We start from the raw sequence: 18,082 nt of genomic DNA on the forward strand, positions 1-18,082 counted from the left end.
AACACCATCCTCAAGGATCACACCATGTGCATAACAGTATTGTCCAAATGCTTCTTGAACTCAGGCTTGGTGCTGCAGCCCCTTCACTGAGAAGCCTGAATCTCTTCCTTATTTTTTTAACCTCGAGAGAGAAAATAGAGAGGAAAGTTTTTTTCTTCCTCTGAGACAAGAACGAAGGCATATGGAATGAGATTAAAAATAGTGAAATTTAATTTGTTCACTTTTTACAGAACAAAATGGGGTTCCATGCTGTATTACACGACTGAAAGCAGGAATTAAGCTAGCCTCAAAAAGTCTGAGGCTTCTATGGAGGGCAAAATCAGATAGAATTACAGCTTACTCATAATACTGACTTCAGAAGGAAAGCATGGATGCCTGGTGTTGAGGCTCAAGCAGATACCACTGAGGGTGTTGCTATGGTAGAGGAAAACCGAAGACTTGGCAGAAAACTTCTGATGCCCATCTCTGACCCATTTGACACTGGAAGACAGTGAGATACAAGGTGTTAAACTAGATGGGCTTCAGATCAGCCTGGTGGATCTATATTTCTTTTGATAAGTTAGTAGATAAAATTTGCACTTGACCTGTGATCAAAATCTTTGCAGTGATACTATCTCTAGTATACTAATGTGTGAACTTTAATATTGTTCTATAGGAGGAAAAATGTGCTTAGAAAAATAATCTTTGTAAGCCATTGCAAAAGGTTGCAAAAGGTTTTGTGCTATATGTGTGCGTATATAGAACAACACCACTATTAAAAGAGTGATTTCTAAAAGTATTTTCTGTTATATTTTTGTCAAATTAATACGTCTCTCAGAGAATTGAGTCTTAAAGCACAAAACAAGGACTCACTTTGGTGTTTTACTCCAGTACTTAAGGTTGGCTTTATCTGATGAGATTTCAAGTTTGTAGTATCATTAACTCATGTCTTGAAAGTTGCATGAGTTTTGTGTATATTTATATAGAGTGAATTTAAAAATCATATTAGTATTGGTTAGTTTTGTAATCTGTTAATGATACTGTCATTGGGATGTTTTTTTTCCTGAGTGATGTGTTCTACTCTTCTGATGCATAGAAGCCTAGCAGAAGAGAGCTATTTTACCTTGATTGGAAAAAAAGTTGGCTCATCATAACCTGTTGGCTCATCATAAGCCTACATTTGATTAAAAACCCAACCCAACAATTTTTTTTTTTTTTAAAAAAAAAAGGATAAGTCACTTTTAATGATGGGAATGTGAGCTGCCTTTGGAAATTGTCTATTCTCACTAATTTGTTAAGAAGGCGGTTTCTGTGTACTCTAAGAGTTTATTTACTGGCCTTTCTGAACTGAGGTCTTGACACAGAAAATTAAATGAAGAAATACATGCTCATTATTTTATCTTGAAAGTTCAGGTGGAGTTGTCAAGACTGGATGAGAAATTTTCTAACATAGTGTAAATTGTATATTTCCATTGTAAACTTACTGCTGTTTGAACATCTTTATTTCACTACAAGAAATACTTGAAATGCCTTTTAGTAAGAAAAATCAAAGTGAGTGAATCTGGAGTGGTAGAAAACAAATCAGTTTCCCTTGTGCTTAGAGAGATTTTTCCCTGCCTTCAAACCCGAAAACCCTGTGATTTGTAGCTAGTGAGAGATTTATTTCTCTTACGTTGTTATGTATGTAACACTTTCAGGTGTTTTGCCATACCACTGTGTGCTATTACGCTGTTTTCATACTCGTGCCTAATTAGAAGCAATGTGTTCAGTTTATATTCAAAAACTTAATAGTGTAATATTAGGTGCAAACTGCTCATCTGTCTCTGTGTCAGTTTTGCAATTTCCTCGGCATTTATGGTTACAGCATAACAAGAGCAAGTCTCAACTCTCAAAACATAGCCTAATCTTGTCACTCTTGCTTCAAAGTATAATTTGTAACAATGCTGAGGTTAAAAGGTTAGAAAATGTATGCTGTTCTCTGTCTCTAAGACACATGTTTCTGGGAGGTGTGCTCTCCTCCTTCTGCCTCTACAATAGAACACCTCTTGCTAGAACTACTACCAATTAAAATGTTACCACCATCCAATGAAGGGATGTGTACTTCAGACCTTTTTTTTTGTAAATTTCTTGGATTGCTTCAGAAGTTTGTGAGGAAAATGTCTTTATTTTTTAATGACTAGAAAAGCCTTCATGGCAACATACATGTATTATTTAATGTGAGTGGCTTCAGGTAATTAAAGTGTGAATTTACCTTTTTTATTTATTTTTTTTTTTTTGTCCATGGCACTGAAAAGTTTAAATTTAGTTTAAACTAAGAATTTCAGTGATCAGCTGAAGAACCAAGTTTCTAAGCCGTGTGGGACCAGGATGCTTGAATTTCTTGTGTTCCCTGGCAATTCCCTGTTCCCTGCCTGTCATGGTCCTCTGTGAGCAGAACTTAACTGCCACACATGGGAGTTGTCTTTCAGCCTATTAAATTGTTGCTAAGTCATCTCTCTCTGGTGGAAATCTGGGAGCAGAAAGACACCAAGTGTTGGCTTGTGTGAATGTAACATGTTTTCCATGAAAGATGTAAGTTATATAATGCCCTAAGTTGAAACTATTATTGCCTGCCACGTCATTGCTTCATTGTCTTTAATGTTTCCTTACATTTGGGATATTTGGACATTTACAAATAAAAGGGTCATGAAATAAAGGTATTGGGAAGGTCAAAAAGTTCCTAATACTTTGAAAACAAAAAATTAAACAAAAGTTTAAAAATTCACTGCAAATGCCTGTTTAGGCTGTCCTTATGTATGTGAATCTATTGTAGAAAAATCAAAGTTCTATTTTTCTTATTAAATATCTTCAGAGATTTTTTGGGGTTTTTTTTAAGGTTTTTCCCTCTTATCAGCTTTGAAATATTTGTATCTACTACAGTAAATGTTGGCTGGATATTGTGACTGGCTCATGTTATTAATGGGAACAACTTGCAGTGATTTATAAACAATTTTTAGTGGCTGCTATGTAGTTGGCTGGCAGCTGTGCTGTATTACAGTATAGGTAATCTTGTTTTATTTAAAGCAAGCTCTCTTAGATTTCTGTTTCTAGTCTCTGCATGCCAGAGTTTCAAAAGTCAAAGGCAGTGCTTTCAAATTACTTTACTTTTCTGCCAGGTAATTTTGATAGTTTAGAACTGTGAAAATCAGGAAAGAATTGCTCTGGGTAGTACAGCATAATTGTGAGAATTTTGTTGTTGTTTTGAGAAGAGTAACCAAATTTTGAGCTGTTGTTAGCTGGTTTGTGTACTTTTGCTATTAGCACCCACAGTGAAATAGGTTCTTTCAAATTCAGTGATCCTGATTTATTTAGTGGGTGGCAAGGAAAGGAGGTTTAATGTAGGTAAAGGAGAAGGGAAAGACATTGAGATTAGACTTTTTTTTTACTTCCTATCTTTTGTGTATCTTTAAGATATGTCCTTCAAGACGTTTGTATTTTGTTCAGCAACATAATGTTATTGGTATCAGCATTGGTATGCTGATGGGAAGCAATATAAAGATGTGAAGCCAAGATAATGGGATGGCCTGTTTCTCTGGTTAAGTGATGTCGACTCTACCTGTCCTACATCTAATGGGAAGGGGACTCACTTTGTTGATTGGCTGATGGATTGTTCTAATTTGTAGCATGTTTTTAGGGTGGGTTGGTTGGTAGGTAGAGATGATGGGACAGGTAAATCAGCTTAGGAGCACATGGTACAGGAGCAGGTTTTTTTCTCTTAGATTATGTTCTCTTGAAAACTTAGAAGTTGCATATAAACTAGTAACCTTAAAATACTACTTCATCTGTTCCAAGTACAGACTTGAAGCAGAATTTCTGCCATTCAGTGCAACAAAGATGGTAGCATATCTCTAGTCTGGAAATGGACTGATTCCTGTCTTTCAAGTAGCCCTTTTCCTCCCTATGGAAGTAAGAAAGTTAGTTCAAGGATGCAGTTAGGTGAAGTCTCAAGAACCTTGTCCTTATTAGTTTGAGGAAGCTCAAGAGTCTTGTTTGCTTTCAATTTTCAGCATAGTAGAGGCATCTTGCCAAGCATTAACAAATCTTCAATTTTCTGGGGCTGTTTTTTCCAAGCTGGTTTGTAGCTGCTATTGCCCTTTCAATTTAACTTATTTAGGGTATGCATTTCTTGATCTACAGAATTATAATAAAATCAATAGGGCAAATGGACGATAAAGTCCAAAATAAACAGTCCACTATGTTAGCTTGATGCTGGATAGGTAGGCTTATGAAATGGGATCCTCTGTTATTTTTTTTCCCTTAAGTAGGGCAGATGACTTGTGAAGAGACAGAATTGTCCAGATCACATGGGTTCAAATTTATTTCCATTACAATTGATGTACTACAGGGCTCCCAAATTTTTATGATGTACTGGGGAGTTTTATCTGCTTAGTGAGATCATCTTCCACATTCTCACACTGATGAAAACAGGACAGGAGATGAGCATGATATACGAAACACAGATGTAGTTCCAGCTTGATTCTGGAATGGCAGATTGATGGTTGTAGATTTCTATTTTCTTTAATGGATAAAGTACAGTATTTAGGACAGAGCCCTGTTATCATTCAGTGTAGCACCTCTAGGGCTTATGAAGGGGAAGGGGGTATTATTAAACTGTAGTTGTCAGAGGGGATAGTTTCCTTTACATGTATGAAGAATCTACTATATCACAGTAAGTTCTAGAGGAAGTAGATTTTTCTTTTCAGGAGTGTACCACATTTGAGATTAGTAACACAAGAACTTCCATATTTATTAGCAGTATTGATTGTCTTTTATTTGTCTTTAATTATAGGTCTGTCAGTTTGATGCTAGGCAACCAGTTTAGGGTATGCTTGCTTTATGCAGCCATTAAAATTACAGAAATAAATAGGTTCACTAGTTATATTTCTACACCAGTTTTCAAAAATGTGTTGGAATATGAAGAGGCCCCCCAAAAATGGTGTAGTTGCAGAAATAGTGCATTTGTGAAACTGCCTATAAATTACACATCTATGCTATAAATACATAAACAATTTGGAAATGAGGTCTGATGATGTGTGATAATTTCTGTCCCAGTGTTGGTAGTTGATAGTCAACAGACAAAAGGCAGGAAGGAAACTGATTTGAAAATAACATAAGATTGTATTGGTGGACCACAGATTCTACCATCACATCATCTTGTCATTTTAAATGTGGTGTTGCTAATTGTTAGGTGAGTCAGATTCTCTGTTACTCTTTCCCAATTTGTTTTATTATTTCTTATACAGGGTATTATTTAATGGGACATGTTAGGTCACATATAAGCTGGGACATTTTCACTTATTTGATTTTTGGTCATGGCCTCAAACTACACCTGTGAGGAGAAAAGAAAAATATTTGCATACAATGAAAATAATTTTATTGATTCCTTAGTCTGGTATTTTCTGTATTTCCATACTGTGCATACTAAAGTCTCAGACTTAGAGAAGCAGCCTTTCTGCAGTCATGTTTGACGCCAAAAACATTCCTACATGTATGTAGTGAGACGAACTTCCATTTCTTTGCAGTAGAGAAGGCTACAAAGAAGCCACTGGAAAGAAAAACTGAAACCCTTGAGAACTGAGTGGGTTGGATTTATTTTCAATTTTGCAACCAATGCTAAATGGATTAATTTCTCTTGAACCTTTTTATAAGAACTTGCTCCTAAATTTGAGTGATTATTGCTAAACTAAATAGAGCTGCAGCACACTCCTGAGAATATTGTAAATCTCCTCATGACCTCCCTGAGGTCAAAACGGAGATTTTATTTTAAATCTTTGAAGCCTGGTTTAAAAATCAAACTCCAGTGAAATTGTTTAAGAGAGTTGGCCTTTTCACCAGGTAGCTTAGTAGTAACTTCAGAGTAATATTTTGCGGAGACTGAAATATTTCAGGTAAAAGTCCTACATTTCCAAGTACCCCATGGCATTTCTGTTCCTATTGCAATAGAAAAAGAGTGACATCTTGGCTGTGGTAACTTTTGGTTGTTGTGTGATCTTATTGCCAAGTATTTTTTATATAAATTGGAAAAAGTAGTATTTTTTCTTTCCTTCCCACAAAGAAATTCCCCTGATCAGTTTTCCTTGAAGTCCCATAAATCCCTGCATTACACCTTATCAGCTCCGTTATCAGAGCTATTTAGTTACTTAGTTCCTTTTTTAACCTAGTAAGAAAGTAATTCATTGCACATTTATCCTCCAGTTTAAGCTTTGTGCAATCGTTCAAACCTTCCTAATTTTACATTAGGCTGATACTTAAGGGAAAAGCTTTCCCAGATGCTAAAACAGAAATTTTGTGCATGGAAATGCAGAGAAGAATGATATTATTTCTAACTCTGTTAGAAATGTGGTGGGATTTGTAAGGCACTTATGCTTGTGCAATAATATTGTGACTGCATTTTAAATTGAAGACAGAAAACACAATACTTCCAATGACTTACAAGAAAAATAATAGTATTTACAGCTTTGTTCTTGAGAACCAAATCCCTGAACATGAACTAGAAGGAGAATTAAGTTCTATTTTCAAAATCTTATGTTTAGATTGCTGTACCAATATTATGTTCCATTTTTGCTCACTTACCTCTCTACGTCTTTTGCTCACTTCTTATGTTTTAACTAAAGCTGGCTGCAACTTCTTCTCTTGCTGTCTTTTCCCTCTATCCCTCATTGTGCCTGCAGGAATTTCACCTGATATCAATCCATCATTTTTATGTTAACACAGAGGAGCAGCTTGGTTGTGTTTAATGACAGTGGGCAAAAATTGCCACTGATTCACATAGGCACGTACTGATTCAGTATGTTACCTTTAATTTGCCATGGTTGCCCAGGAGTGGTTTTCTTGTGTTGTGATTTTTTTTTCCTTTGTTTTCCTTTAATTTCTATTCCTTGACTTAAAAATGGGAGGCATCTCACTTTTAAACTACTTTGCCAAAAAAAATTGCAATTAAGTGGAATGCCCCAGGTATTCTTTTAACTACTTCTGTTTTGTCTATTTGGATTTCTTCCTAATAACTACATGTTTTAATGCTTATTTTATAATTTAAAAACCTTTGTAAATTGTGTTCACAGGTCTTTGGATTGTATTGTAGCAGGCTTAGCATAGTGGGGTCCTGTCTGTGAATGGTGCTATAGCAATAATAATAATAATAGATTTTGGTAGATAAAACATATGCAGAAGATGACAGTTTCTTTCTAAAATTGAACTGTGCATTAATATGAAGGTTTTGAAGTGATGTTTGGGCCAAAGGACTAACTGCATTTTGTTTTGTTGGTTTTCACTCTGTCCTTGAACACTCCCATTTTAAGACAGCTTGCGTAAAGGTCTGTAGAGCAAAATGTGTTCGAATGGGGGATTTGGTGTTTGTTTTCAATGGCTAAGATGGATGAGCTGTTCTGCTTCTTTGTAAAGGTGGCACCTGCCTCCCCCAGTGATCCAGTATTTATGGGGTGCTTTTCCAATCTCTCCACCAGATTCGGCTTAACAGTACAAGTGAACAAGTTCAGGGTGGACCCACCCTGTGGGCTACGAGAAAAGAAAGTGTTTTTACCTTTAAAAACACTTTCTTTTACCCTGAGGTCAGGGGTGGAGTGGGCTTGTCGGAAAAATCAAGGTGCAACAGAACTTCATGTGAGAATGATACGCTGCCTGCCTGGCATCCAAAACATCTAATGTGTTTTGGGCTTACATCCTTACATCTTTGGAGAAGGGAAAAAAAAAAAAGAAAAAAAAAGGAGGAGGTGGGGAAAGAAAAGGGAAAAAAAGGACCTTCTAACATTCAGCTATTTCCTAAATCTGCCTAGTAAGTCTATAACTAAGATGCTCTTCCATGTTGAGCCATTAACTGTTTCTTACCAGAAAACAAAGCAACAGGCAAAAAAAAATTGATGTTGCTGTCAGTTTGTAGTGGTGCAGTTTTACTTTGAAGATCATTAGATTCTCTGCCACCCTGAAAATTCCCATGTGCCGTTACTATGTTGTTTGCTTTCTGATTTGAGCTATGTCCCTTGGAAAAGGTCATGTCTGCAGTGTTTTTAGAATTTATGTTTATTTTCCCCAAGTGTGCAACTTCAAAAAAGCTTAGCTACTAGCATCAGACTCTTCATGTTCAGAGGAAAATAGCCTCAAAAATAGCACCTAGGGATATGGAGTAGTTGGTGTATGAGTTCATGAGTTTGTTACTTGTGATTTTAACTGAAATATATTGTAGGATTTCATTATGTGTTATTTCTTTCATTGTACCAAGGAATCACCCTTCTCATCACCCTGACAGATAGCAGACTCCAGCACTTCTAAACTACTCTGCTAAATTAGTTAGCTTTTAAAAGGAATATGTGCTACTTTGGTATATCAGGGTATTAACCTAGTGTCTGTAGCATCAACTATTTTGATTTATCACTGCAGTGATCTGCTATTGTATGTCTTCTGTATCTCAAAGAAGAGAAATTAAACTATTTGCCAGTCTGAATTTTCACTAAAGGGAGCGCTTACATTATTGTTTGGTCAGCTCCTAGAAAGGACCAGGTAGTTTCCAAATGAACTAACACATTTACATAAATGATGGACTCTTTCTGAGTCATTCTCTTGGAAAGTACCGTCACTATGTTCCCAGGGATTTTAGTACATTAGCTATATGTGGTGAACACCAGAAAATCCTGCCTTCCCTCTGTGGCATAGGTATATTTTGAGTGATTTTCCCAGGGTGCCAGGGCAGAGGAGGAAGTTGAGTTAGTGCATGTGCAAAATATCAGGGTGCTATCATGTACTGCAGACCTGTGATGGAGGTTGTATCTGGCTGGCTTAATATGAAAAAGCCATAGGCTGAGTGTTCTTGCAGACTGTCTGTCATTTCAGCTTTTTCCAAATGTGAAAGTGTGTGTGTCTGTGTGTGTCTTCTCCATGAACACTGACTCTCTGAGACAGAGTTCTGTGTTTACAGTTGATCAGTACTGCAAGGCATCTGCAGCTAATTTACCTGGGCATTGTTCTGCTCCCCAGCCTCTGCTCCAGGCATTTCTAATTTACCTGTTGGATTTTTAAGCTGGGAAAGAATGTGGCGCCTGCCAGCAAAGAGAGGCAGAGCAAGATCAGGTTTTTCCAAAGCAGCACAAGACTGGTTAGGACTTGGCCCACGCAGGACTTTGAGCTCACTTGTGCTGAGACTTTCTCTGTGGCTTGTGTCTACCAGGGGGTAATGCCTTGCATTTTCCTGCTTCTAGGCTTGGAAAAATAGATATTCCTTGAATAACACCTTGGCTCTGGGAGGTTTCCCAAGAAGTGTTTCTGTCATAACATCTGTCTAGGGGATAAGCCAGCATCATTGGTGTCTTAGCTTGAAAAACAAGTGTCTGCTAAAGAAAGCAGGAGCTTCTTTTGAAATGAAAAATATAAGTTCACTCCCTCCAAATTATTCAGTTTTGAAATTAAGGGGCTCTCAAGCAAAGACATGGGAATAAGAGTAACAGTTCTTTACTAGGAAAATTAAAATAAAATGCAGTACCACAAAAAAACCACCAATGGAGTCAGGATGCAACTTGACACCCTGTTGGTCAGGGTGTTGGTAGCAGTCTCATTAAATGGTGGCTGCAGCTCTCCTCGAGTGACAGATGTGGTTCTGTTGAAGCAGTGATCCTGTAGAAGGGTGTGGTTTTCTTCTGAAGGTCCAGTGGTGGTGTAGATGGGTGCAGTCTTCCTCTGGGATTCCAGTGCAGAAAGACTGACTGCAGTGTTCCAGTCTCAGATTATATCCAGGTAGGAATGCGTGGCTCCTCCCCCTGGGTGGAGCATCTCACAAAGGGATGATGTAATTTTATCAGTCATGCAGTGAGACTCAATGGCCCATTTACAGTAGATATCCCTCTGGAGGGAGGATGGGTCATGGAAGAGATAAAGAACACTGCCTCACCTGGTTTTAACAGATGGTAGTAGAATACATACTTTTGGTTACATCTTGCGTTGCAACCTAAGACAATTGGGAACAATTAGGATCAGTTGTTAGAGGGGGTGCAATGCATCTTCACTGAATATTCACTTGTTTTTCCAAGAGAGATCTCAGTTGCACTGCAGTGTAACACATGCTGCTTGATAGGATAATAATGGGTTGGGATCTTTCCAGTTTTCTTTTGGGTGTCATTTTTCACTATGAATTTCTGGTCTTTTATTAATTTCTTTCTTTGGAAGTGAAGAGATTGTAGGCTGATGAGTCAATACAGAAAGTTGTTGCTCACATACTCTTGTCTTGCAGTGGAAAAAGTTTATATTTAATTGGTTAAAATTGTCTTCCTAGTGGTCATATGTTGGGCAGCTTAAAAGTGTTGTATTAGTAGATCTAGACACTTAATTTGAGCAGTGGTGACACGTATCAGGCAAGGTGACAGCTGTGCCAGTGAGCCCTGTGTCCATGCATCAGTGAATTTCTTTTTGAAGCAGATAATGGCAAGGATTTTAAACAAAGAATGTAATCTTTAGCCTTTGACAGTCTCCATATCTCCACCAAAAGTTAATGTCACTGTTCTTACACTGTGGTCAAGTACTGTAACTTTCCTATTATGTACTAGGTCTTCATGAGCTGTTTGATATTACTAATCCTAAATTAAATCTAAGCTTGAAGCTGACTTGCATCTTCCTCTTTCAGTCTCTCTTTTATAAGGAATCAATGGTAATGTGTAAAAGTTGGGCATGCACAGCTATTTTAGTATGTTAATTGAATTATGAAAAGCTTAAAAGTAAACCTTAGCACATCATCATTAAAGCCAACTGATGTCTTACAAAGATGTTGCACTCGTAATATGGCAGTATATTACTTCTGTGCAGTGATAGCTCTAATTGGAAACCTAATAGGATACAAGAGATTTCTGTGACTATTACTAATGATAATATATTTTTCAAGTCTGTGGGATTTTTTTATTAACAGTCCTTTGGGGCGAAGCTGCAAATAAAATGTGAAATGTTGGAATATTTCTCACAGGTTCAGAGGGCTGTGTTCAGGGCTAATCACACATCACATTTCTTGAGTGCTGAAGTGCTCTCTGTTGACAGTTCTGGTGATATAAATTCCAACAGTAAATCGGTGCAAATGAAGTTCAAGTACCTGTTCCCATTCAGTAGCTCCACCTTTAGGAGGGGAGGGAAGGGAGGATGATTGCCAGTGCATCTTGCAGTAATGACAGTGTGTCAGTAGGTTGCTAATAGGTACATAAAGAGGTGATTCCTTGAAGCAGTGGCTAAGGGTGCCCTAGAGAGTCCTTTTCAGTAAGTTTGTACAGTTAAGTTGGTGTCTTTCCAGAGGCAGAGCTTCCTGTCGAAATACAACACTTTTCCAGTCTAATGCACAAGTGGTAGCTGGAGAGTACTGCGTGCCCAAATATATGGACCTGCGTAGGACAGGGACAAGTCATTAAGGTGGAGTGGGATGCCAGGAGTGTTCAGGATGGAATGGCTTTTACTTTAATTTAATAGTCATCTTGAGCTGTGCAGGGTTTTGTGTTCTGGAGAGAAAAATCCTTCCCTTGTGGCTGGTGTATCATTTGCAGAGCATCTGTCTTCCTTTACTGCTTTCTTACCCACTTTCCTTTCCCTAGAAGCATGCTTTTAGTCATAACTTCACGATTGTTGAATTATCTAGCACCAACATATTGTGAAATTTTATGACTAGATTAATCTGGGGTGGGGGGAAAAAAGTTTAGTTTGATAACAGAATTAATTCCCTTTGTCTCTCCTGATTCCCCTGCTGTGAAGAAACATGTTCGCCAGTACTGGGAAGAGCAGGGGGAAAAAAGTGTCTCTGATCACTCTTGTTATTATGACAATTTATGTTCTTCCTATTGTATTTCTGTTTGTAACATTGTTATTAACACTTAGTGATTGCTCTCATTTCCTGCATGTTAATCAAATGCATATTGTCATGTGTATATTTATTGTATTGCCTTCCATCTCAAGTAATACTGCTCTGTGATTATTATAATATGAAAGAGTCTGGTTTTTACCTTCTGTCCTAGAGCAGCCTTGCTAAAAGGAGGAAAGAAGAGCAAGGCTAGTTTTCATTGTATTAGGAATGTTAAGATCCATCCCCTTCAGAACAAGGGGAGAAGAGACTTCTGAAGCCATGGTACATCCATGACGGAAAAAGCTGTGTCAGCACCTCCCATTATGCAAAAGATTTTTCCAGCTCTGGCACCTTACAAACAAAATACTACCAGAGCAGTACAGAAGGGAAGAGGCAGCAGTAATGGAGTCCTACACCATTAATGGCTTTATAGGTTGAGCTGTACTTAGAAATACTCAGTGACACATGGCACACTACTGAGTAGAAGTGTCTGAGGGTATCAGTAAAACTAATTTTACCAAGCAGACATTTGATCTCTGCAACACCTTTAGTTTGTACTGCTTGTAGTGAGCTGCTGGCAGGTTAGGCAGAATCTCAAATAAGCAGAGCTAATTTGAGAAAGTGCTGTTTTAATTTGACACAGTGATTTTAATTCCTCCTAAAAAAAGCAGTTCCACAATGCAAGCAATGTGAACAGAGTAAGATCATGTGGCCTCATCTTAGAAATCAGTGCAGCAAAATTTTAAAATTGCAGAAAATTTTGACATTTCAGAGTGTCATCATTAATTTGGCTTCCTTCAGTTGCACTGTGAGCCTTTGTTTAACAATAATGCAGAATATATTTTAATTTTAAAGAACACACAAAATTAATAAAATGAACCTAGATCCTTAATTTGTTTAGTATGGTCTTTAATATGGTACAGTTTATTTAAGACTGAGATGGAAGAGCCATTTCTGAAATACAGTAGGAAATTGTTCTTTGAAACTTAGCTCTTAGTTCTGGGCAATGCTGCTCTTGTAACTGTCAAGAGAGAGAAGATGGAAACTATACCCCACCCCTAGTTTCTCAGCTTTGCTGAACAGTCTGGAACACTGATAAGTTCAGGTAAGATCTCTTGGTGTTTGAAAGTATTCAGTCTTCTTTTAATCCCTGTCTCTACTTCAGGTGGTATATGAAAAGTAACTGAAATATTTATTCCATATCATACTTGAGGAATGTAAGAAGTCGTATTTACTTGAGCTGTGGTAGTATTTCTAAATTATTTTGGTTTTTATCTCTTAGTGCTGGCCCCAAAGGTGATAACATCTATGAATGGAGATCAACCATTCTAGGACCTCCAGGTTCAGTCTATGAGGGAGGTGTTTTCTTCCTTGACATCACATTTACACCAGAATATCCCTTCAAGCCTCCAAAGGTAAGAGACCTGTAGCTAACATCTTAAGTCATGAGTGCTAAACATGAATAGCATACAGTGTTAATGGAATGCAGCCCATTTGAAATCCACTCTTCTTAAGAACAAACTTAAGCTCATTTTAGACAGAGGAGTTTCTATTAGCTTATGTTAACAGCTTTTCTAGTCTGCTTGGTAATTATTTTAGAGCTTGTTTTCTTTCTTCCTGCTTCTGTTTGTAAGAAGTCCTAAGCATTTAGTGCAAGCATTGGGACAGGACTGAGAAACTGAGAAGTAAATAAACTTGAGAAGGGGAGAAATGGTACAAATACTAATTTCTCAAACAACTCAGGTTCTGTAAGCATAAGTTACATGTGTTTTGGCCACCAAAGTAGTATTTAATTTTTCAGCTTTGTTGGACACTTGTGTTGTTCACCTATTTGTACCGTAACAAACGTTCTGTAGGTGTGTTATATTTGTGAAGCTCTTACATTCCAGTTGTTCCAGTGTTCTAAGGCAAATACCAGTGCAAGTGAATGTTATCCCGTGGTTCCAATATATAGCCACAGGAAAAGTGTTGGGTTACAAGAGGTGTTTGTTTATTCACTTGGTGTTTGTCTTGTATCTGAAAGCATTTATGTACTTGTTTAATGTTCTACTTAAAAGTTATTTGATTGATGAGATAAATGCCAATGACTGTACCATCTTTCAGACTTTGGTCTAGTCTGCAAGAGAAGGACTTCTTCAGGCCATCAGTCCATCTCAACAGAGCAGTGCTAATTGCTAACACAAGACAAATTAATACAAGCTTGCCAAATTAAGGAAACTGTTTGCCTGTTCTTGCTCACATAACTTCATGGTTTCTGGTAGTACCAGCAGGTCCTTAAAGTCTACCTCTGAGATAGGGCTCCAATTCACAAACAGCATGCTCTACCTTGGGACATCTCTAGTGCTTTTCTGCTGACATATTTCCATTTCTTTTTGGAGATTCTCTGCCAACACAGATGGTTCTCATGTCAGAATTGAATTCAGTTTAGTTTTTTTCGTTTGCTTCGTTTTGGTGGGTTTTTTTGTTTAATTTGCTGAACGTTTTTTTGTCCAACCAGCTGTTTGCTATTTATTGTATTGTGAGCCCAGTAAGCATTTAAAGAGTAATCTTTGCTTTGCCCATGTGTGCTTTGTTACACCTTCGCTTTCTATGCTACAGGTCAGAAGCATTTATCAGCCAAGGCTTGTTCAGACTCATCATATATACCTGGAATGGTTTGCATTGGAAGGGGCCTTAAAGATCATCTAGTTCCAACTTCCTTACTGTGGGAAAGTATCCCTTCCACTAGACCATGTTGCTCCAAGCTCTATCCAACATGGCCCTTGAACGTTTCCAGGGAGGGAGCATCCACAGCTTTTCTGAGCAACCTGTTCCAGTGCCTTACCACAATATGGGATTTCTTCCTAATATCTCATCTAAATTAACCTTTTTTCATTTTAAGGCCATGACTCCTTGTATATGCCCTAGTAAAAAAGTCCCTGTCCAGTTCTTGTGTGGGCTACTTTAGGTACCCTTTTAGGTACCCATTTAGGTATTAGGAGGCTGCTCTAAGTTCTCTTTAGAACCTGCTCCTTCTCTAGGCTGAACAAGCCCAACTCTCTCAGCCTATTCATAGGAGAAGTTCTCCAGCCTCTTAATTGTCTTGATGGTCCTCTTTTGGACTTGTTCCAATTGATCCATATCCTTCTCATGTTGGGGGTGCTGGAATTAGATGCAGCGCTCCAGGTGGGGTCTCACAAGTTCTTATGATTGCCAGTTACAGGTGTAAGGACCTTGCACATGGCCTTGTTGAACTTTATAAGTTCACAGGCCCACTTCTCTCTGCTCATCCTAGCAACCTGGCCTTGCTTCCACTTTCTGTAGAGTTCCTTTGTGTGTTTTTGCCCAGGAGCTCCTTGTTCATCCATGCAGGGCCCTTCCCCTTCTCTGGTTTCCCAAAGCAAGTCCCATGGTCTAAGTAGCCATACCCCTGGCTGTGGCACCAGTCCCATAACTATTTGTTGGTTTGCTAGATTTGACTAGCCCTTTTGAACCCTTTCTCTTTCACCAGGAAGATTGATGAAAGAACTGCCCATGCTCCAGAGTCCTTTCCTGTTACTCCCAGGACTGCCTTATTTGGCTTTAGTGTCTTTTCTGATATGATGGATGTCACCAGTCTCAGAGCAGCAAAGTGGTTCTGTGAGGACACCTCAGTCTTCGGGAAGAAGTCTCTTCCTGCAGGACCTTGCCATGGCAAGCTTTCCATTGTTCTGCATTATTGGCCCCCCTCCCTTTTCTGGGAGTTTCTGGCTTTTTGGCTGTAGGCTGTGGGTCCAGTGTTCTAGTGTTTGGAACAACTGTCTAATTCCTCCTCAGCAGCCCTGATGCCACGCAGGCTTCTCACTGCCTCCTACATCTCAGCCAGCTGCTGCAGGAGGTCCCCCACCTGGGCAACACCTTTTGCAGGCAGGCCTGCTGGCTGTCCAGCCCAGGGAAAGGGCTCAGCACAGCCTGCAGTCTGAGATCCGCTCAGCAGCCTCTCCCTTCAGCAGTTCCATCTGGGTAGAAGTATCTGCCACTGGTGGGGTAAATAATGCAAATGCCCCAGCCAGAGTTGCAGCCCTTGGTCTCAGGTGTGTTCTCACCATGCTGCTTCGAGGGTCAAGTAGGAGGCCTTGCAAGACCATACTGTAACTACTAGAGCTGCTGAGACAGCTGCTGTATGCCAAGTTCCCCAATGCAGACCCTAATGAACAGTTGTGTCATTCCAGCTCAGCCCTGCTTTCTGCTTGGTGCTTCTGAGATCCCTTTGTCTTTATCTTTGGATCTAAACCCTCACCCAGATGAAAGGAAGGATGGGATTAAAACACCAAACAGATAGGCACTGCTTACTGAGGCCTTAATAGAGAGTTTAGTAGCAGTTTCATTTAAATGGAGTCTTTTATTTAGAAAAGTCCAAGTTGGTTTACAAACCTCATGTATGCGTGGAAGTAAAATGCATGTAGCTTCAGTCTCGTTGAGGTGGTATATTAGAGAAAGCATGGTGGTGCTATAATTGAACTCACTTTTTCTACTAGGGCACTTCAGGTTGAAATTAAGAACCTTCCTTTGAGAACCAAAGCTGCTTCTGTATTAAAATCAACACTAGTATTAATCAATGGTAATGTAGAAAATATGATTATCATATCGCTCCTGCTTTATTCCTGCTATTTCGTTGATTTCAGACTGTCCAATTACTTGCAGTAATGAGTAAATACTGTCTGTGGATCGTGTTTAAGTGGTAGGCTAATGTAATTAAAGTTGCCTTCTTATAAGTGTCTTTTAGGGCAAGAAATAAAGAAACAGGTAGTTGAAACAAAACCCAGTGGTTTTGTTTATACCATCAAAGTATATCTCTTTGATGATAAACACTCACAGAACAGTAATTTTAAAATAGAGTAGAATGTCATTTTAAAAGCCTTCATGTCTGAAAAGATGAAGTTCTTTAAGGAAAAAGGACTAGTAACCCTTGAATCTTCCTTGGTAAGCCCTGTAAGACCAGTAGAAGAAAACCTCTTTGAGTCTTTGGTAACTCCAGTGAGGACAGTTCCTGCTGTGGCAGGCTGCCCAATGGTGGAGTGCTTGTAGTTGAACACATTTCATAACCTGAAAATGAAATGTCATTAGAGGATTTACTTAAATAAAATTAGGTGAAAATGGTCATCCTGGCAAGCTTCCAAGCCCTTAGGAATATGTGTGAGAAAATATGTTGAGGCATAAACACTGATATATGCTGTGTGATTGATGAGCATCTTGGAGATATGTGATGAAGGATACGCAGGTGTAGACTTTGAGGACTGAGGTCTAGCTCCAGATGAGGGTTTGATTCAGTGTGTTGGAGCAAATGTTTTTGGAGAGGATGTTGCTGTAGGAGAGCCAAAAGACTGTGCTAGATGTGATATTTAGATTCCTGTGAGGATATTAAGAGGGTCTGCACTACTGTGCTTGAGGTTGGAGAAATTAAAGATTTTAAATTTGACTTGGAAATGTTTTGCACAATATAAGGAACTTCAGTGGGAGAAATCTGATACAGGGATGGATACTCTCTTTCATGTCCTAAATATGTATAATGGAGTTCTTTTGCATTTAATTGAGCATTCTATACAACGCCTTGAAGATGTTAGCGTTAATATGTTCTCTGCTTTTTATGTTTTCTCATTTTGTGTTGAATTCTGGTTTTGCCTGTGTTTCAGATAGCAAATGAGTCAGGCACGTGCTGGGTGTGCCTGGATTTAGAAGAAGCCAATAAACAAGTATAATTAGAATTTAAGAGTTCAGTATTTGTACTATTACAATGGACATTTTCCCAAGAGTTACATTATAGCTGGTTTAGATTTCATTTACTGAGGTGAAAACAGTAGCTTGTGTTGACCTGGTGTGTGTGCTTTGATCATTTGTATTAATAACCTCTGACCACTTCCTTCCACCCACTCCTATTCTGCTGCTTGTGTAAATTAACCTCTGCTATCACTTCAGGGTAAGGTTGAGATTAGCTTCTTTTATGTCTTTTCAAAAGCTGTGCTTAACTCCATGTAGTTACTGCATTAATGTAATCTCAGGTGGGACATTTCCAAAGGATTGTTCAATTACACTGTATTTTTCTGCTATTCCACATGCTGTTCTCTTCACTACCTTCTAAGTAACTCAGTTTCTTTTGATTTTGGTCTGAATGTACTAGGTTTTGGTGAGATTTTTTTTTCCTTTTTAGGGTGTAATGAGCATTTACTTTAAATATTTTTGTATGTTTTCAAGTAGGCCTCCAATTTCTCCCTCTTGCAGTTCCATTTGGTT

At 38.5% G+C, this 18,082-nt stretch overlaps 1 protein-coding gene across 3 annotated transcripts in view; it reads left to right on the forward strand.

Annotated features, from left to right (window-relative positions):
* LOC107200574 (ubiquitin-conjugating enzyme E2 E1) overlaps nucleotides 1–18,082 on the forward strand; it is a 45,759-nt gene that overhangs the window by 23,569 nt on the left and 4,108 nt on the right. For all 3 annotated transcript variants that reach the window (XM_015619261.3, XM_015619262.3, XM_015619263.3), the window contains one exon: nucleotides 13,116–13,248. In XM_015619261.3, coding sequence (XP_015474747.1) covers nucleotides 13,116–13,248 — 133 coding nt within the window. The remainder of the gene's footprint in view (nucleotides 1–13,115; nucleotides 13,249–18,082) is intronic.

The sequence above is a fragment of the Parus major genome, chromosome 2 (genome assembly GCF_001522545.3).
Source record: "Parus major isolate Abel chromosome 2, Parus_major1.1, whole genome shotgun sequence".
Taxonomy (NCBI): domain Eukaryota; kingdom Metazoa; phylum Chordata; class Aves; order Passeriformes; family Paridae; genus Parus; species Parus major.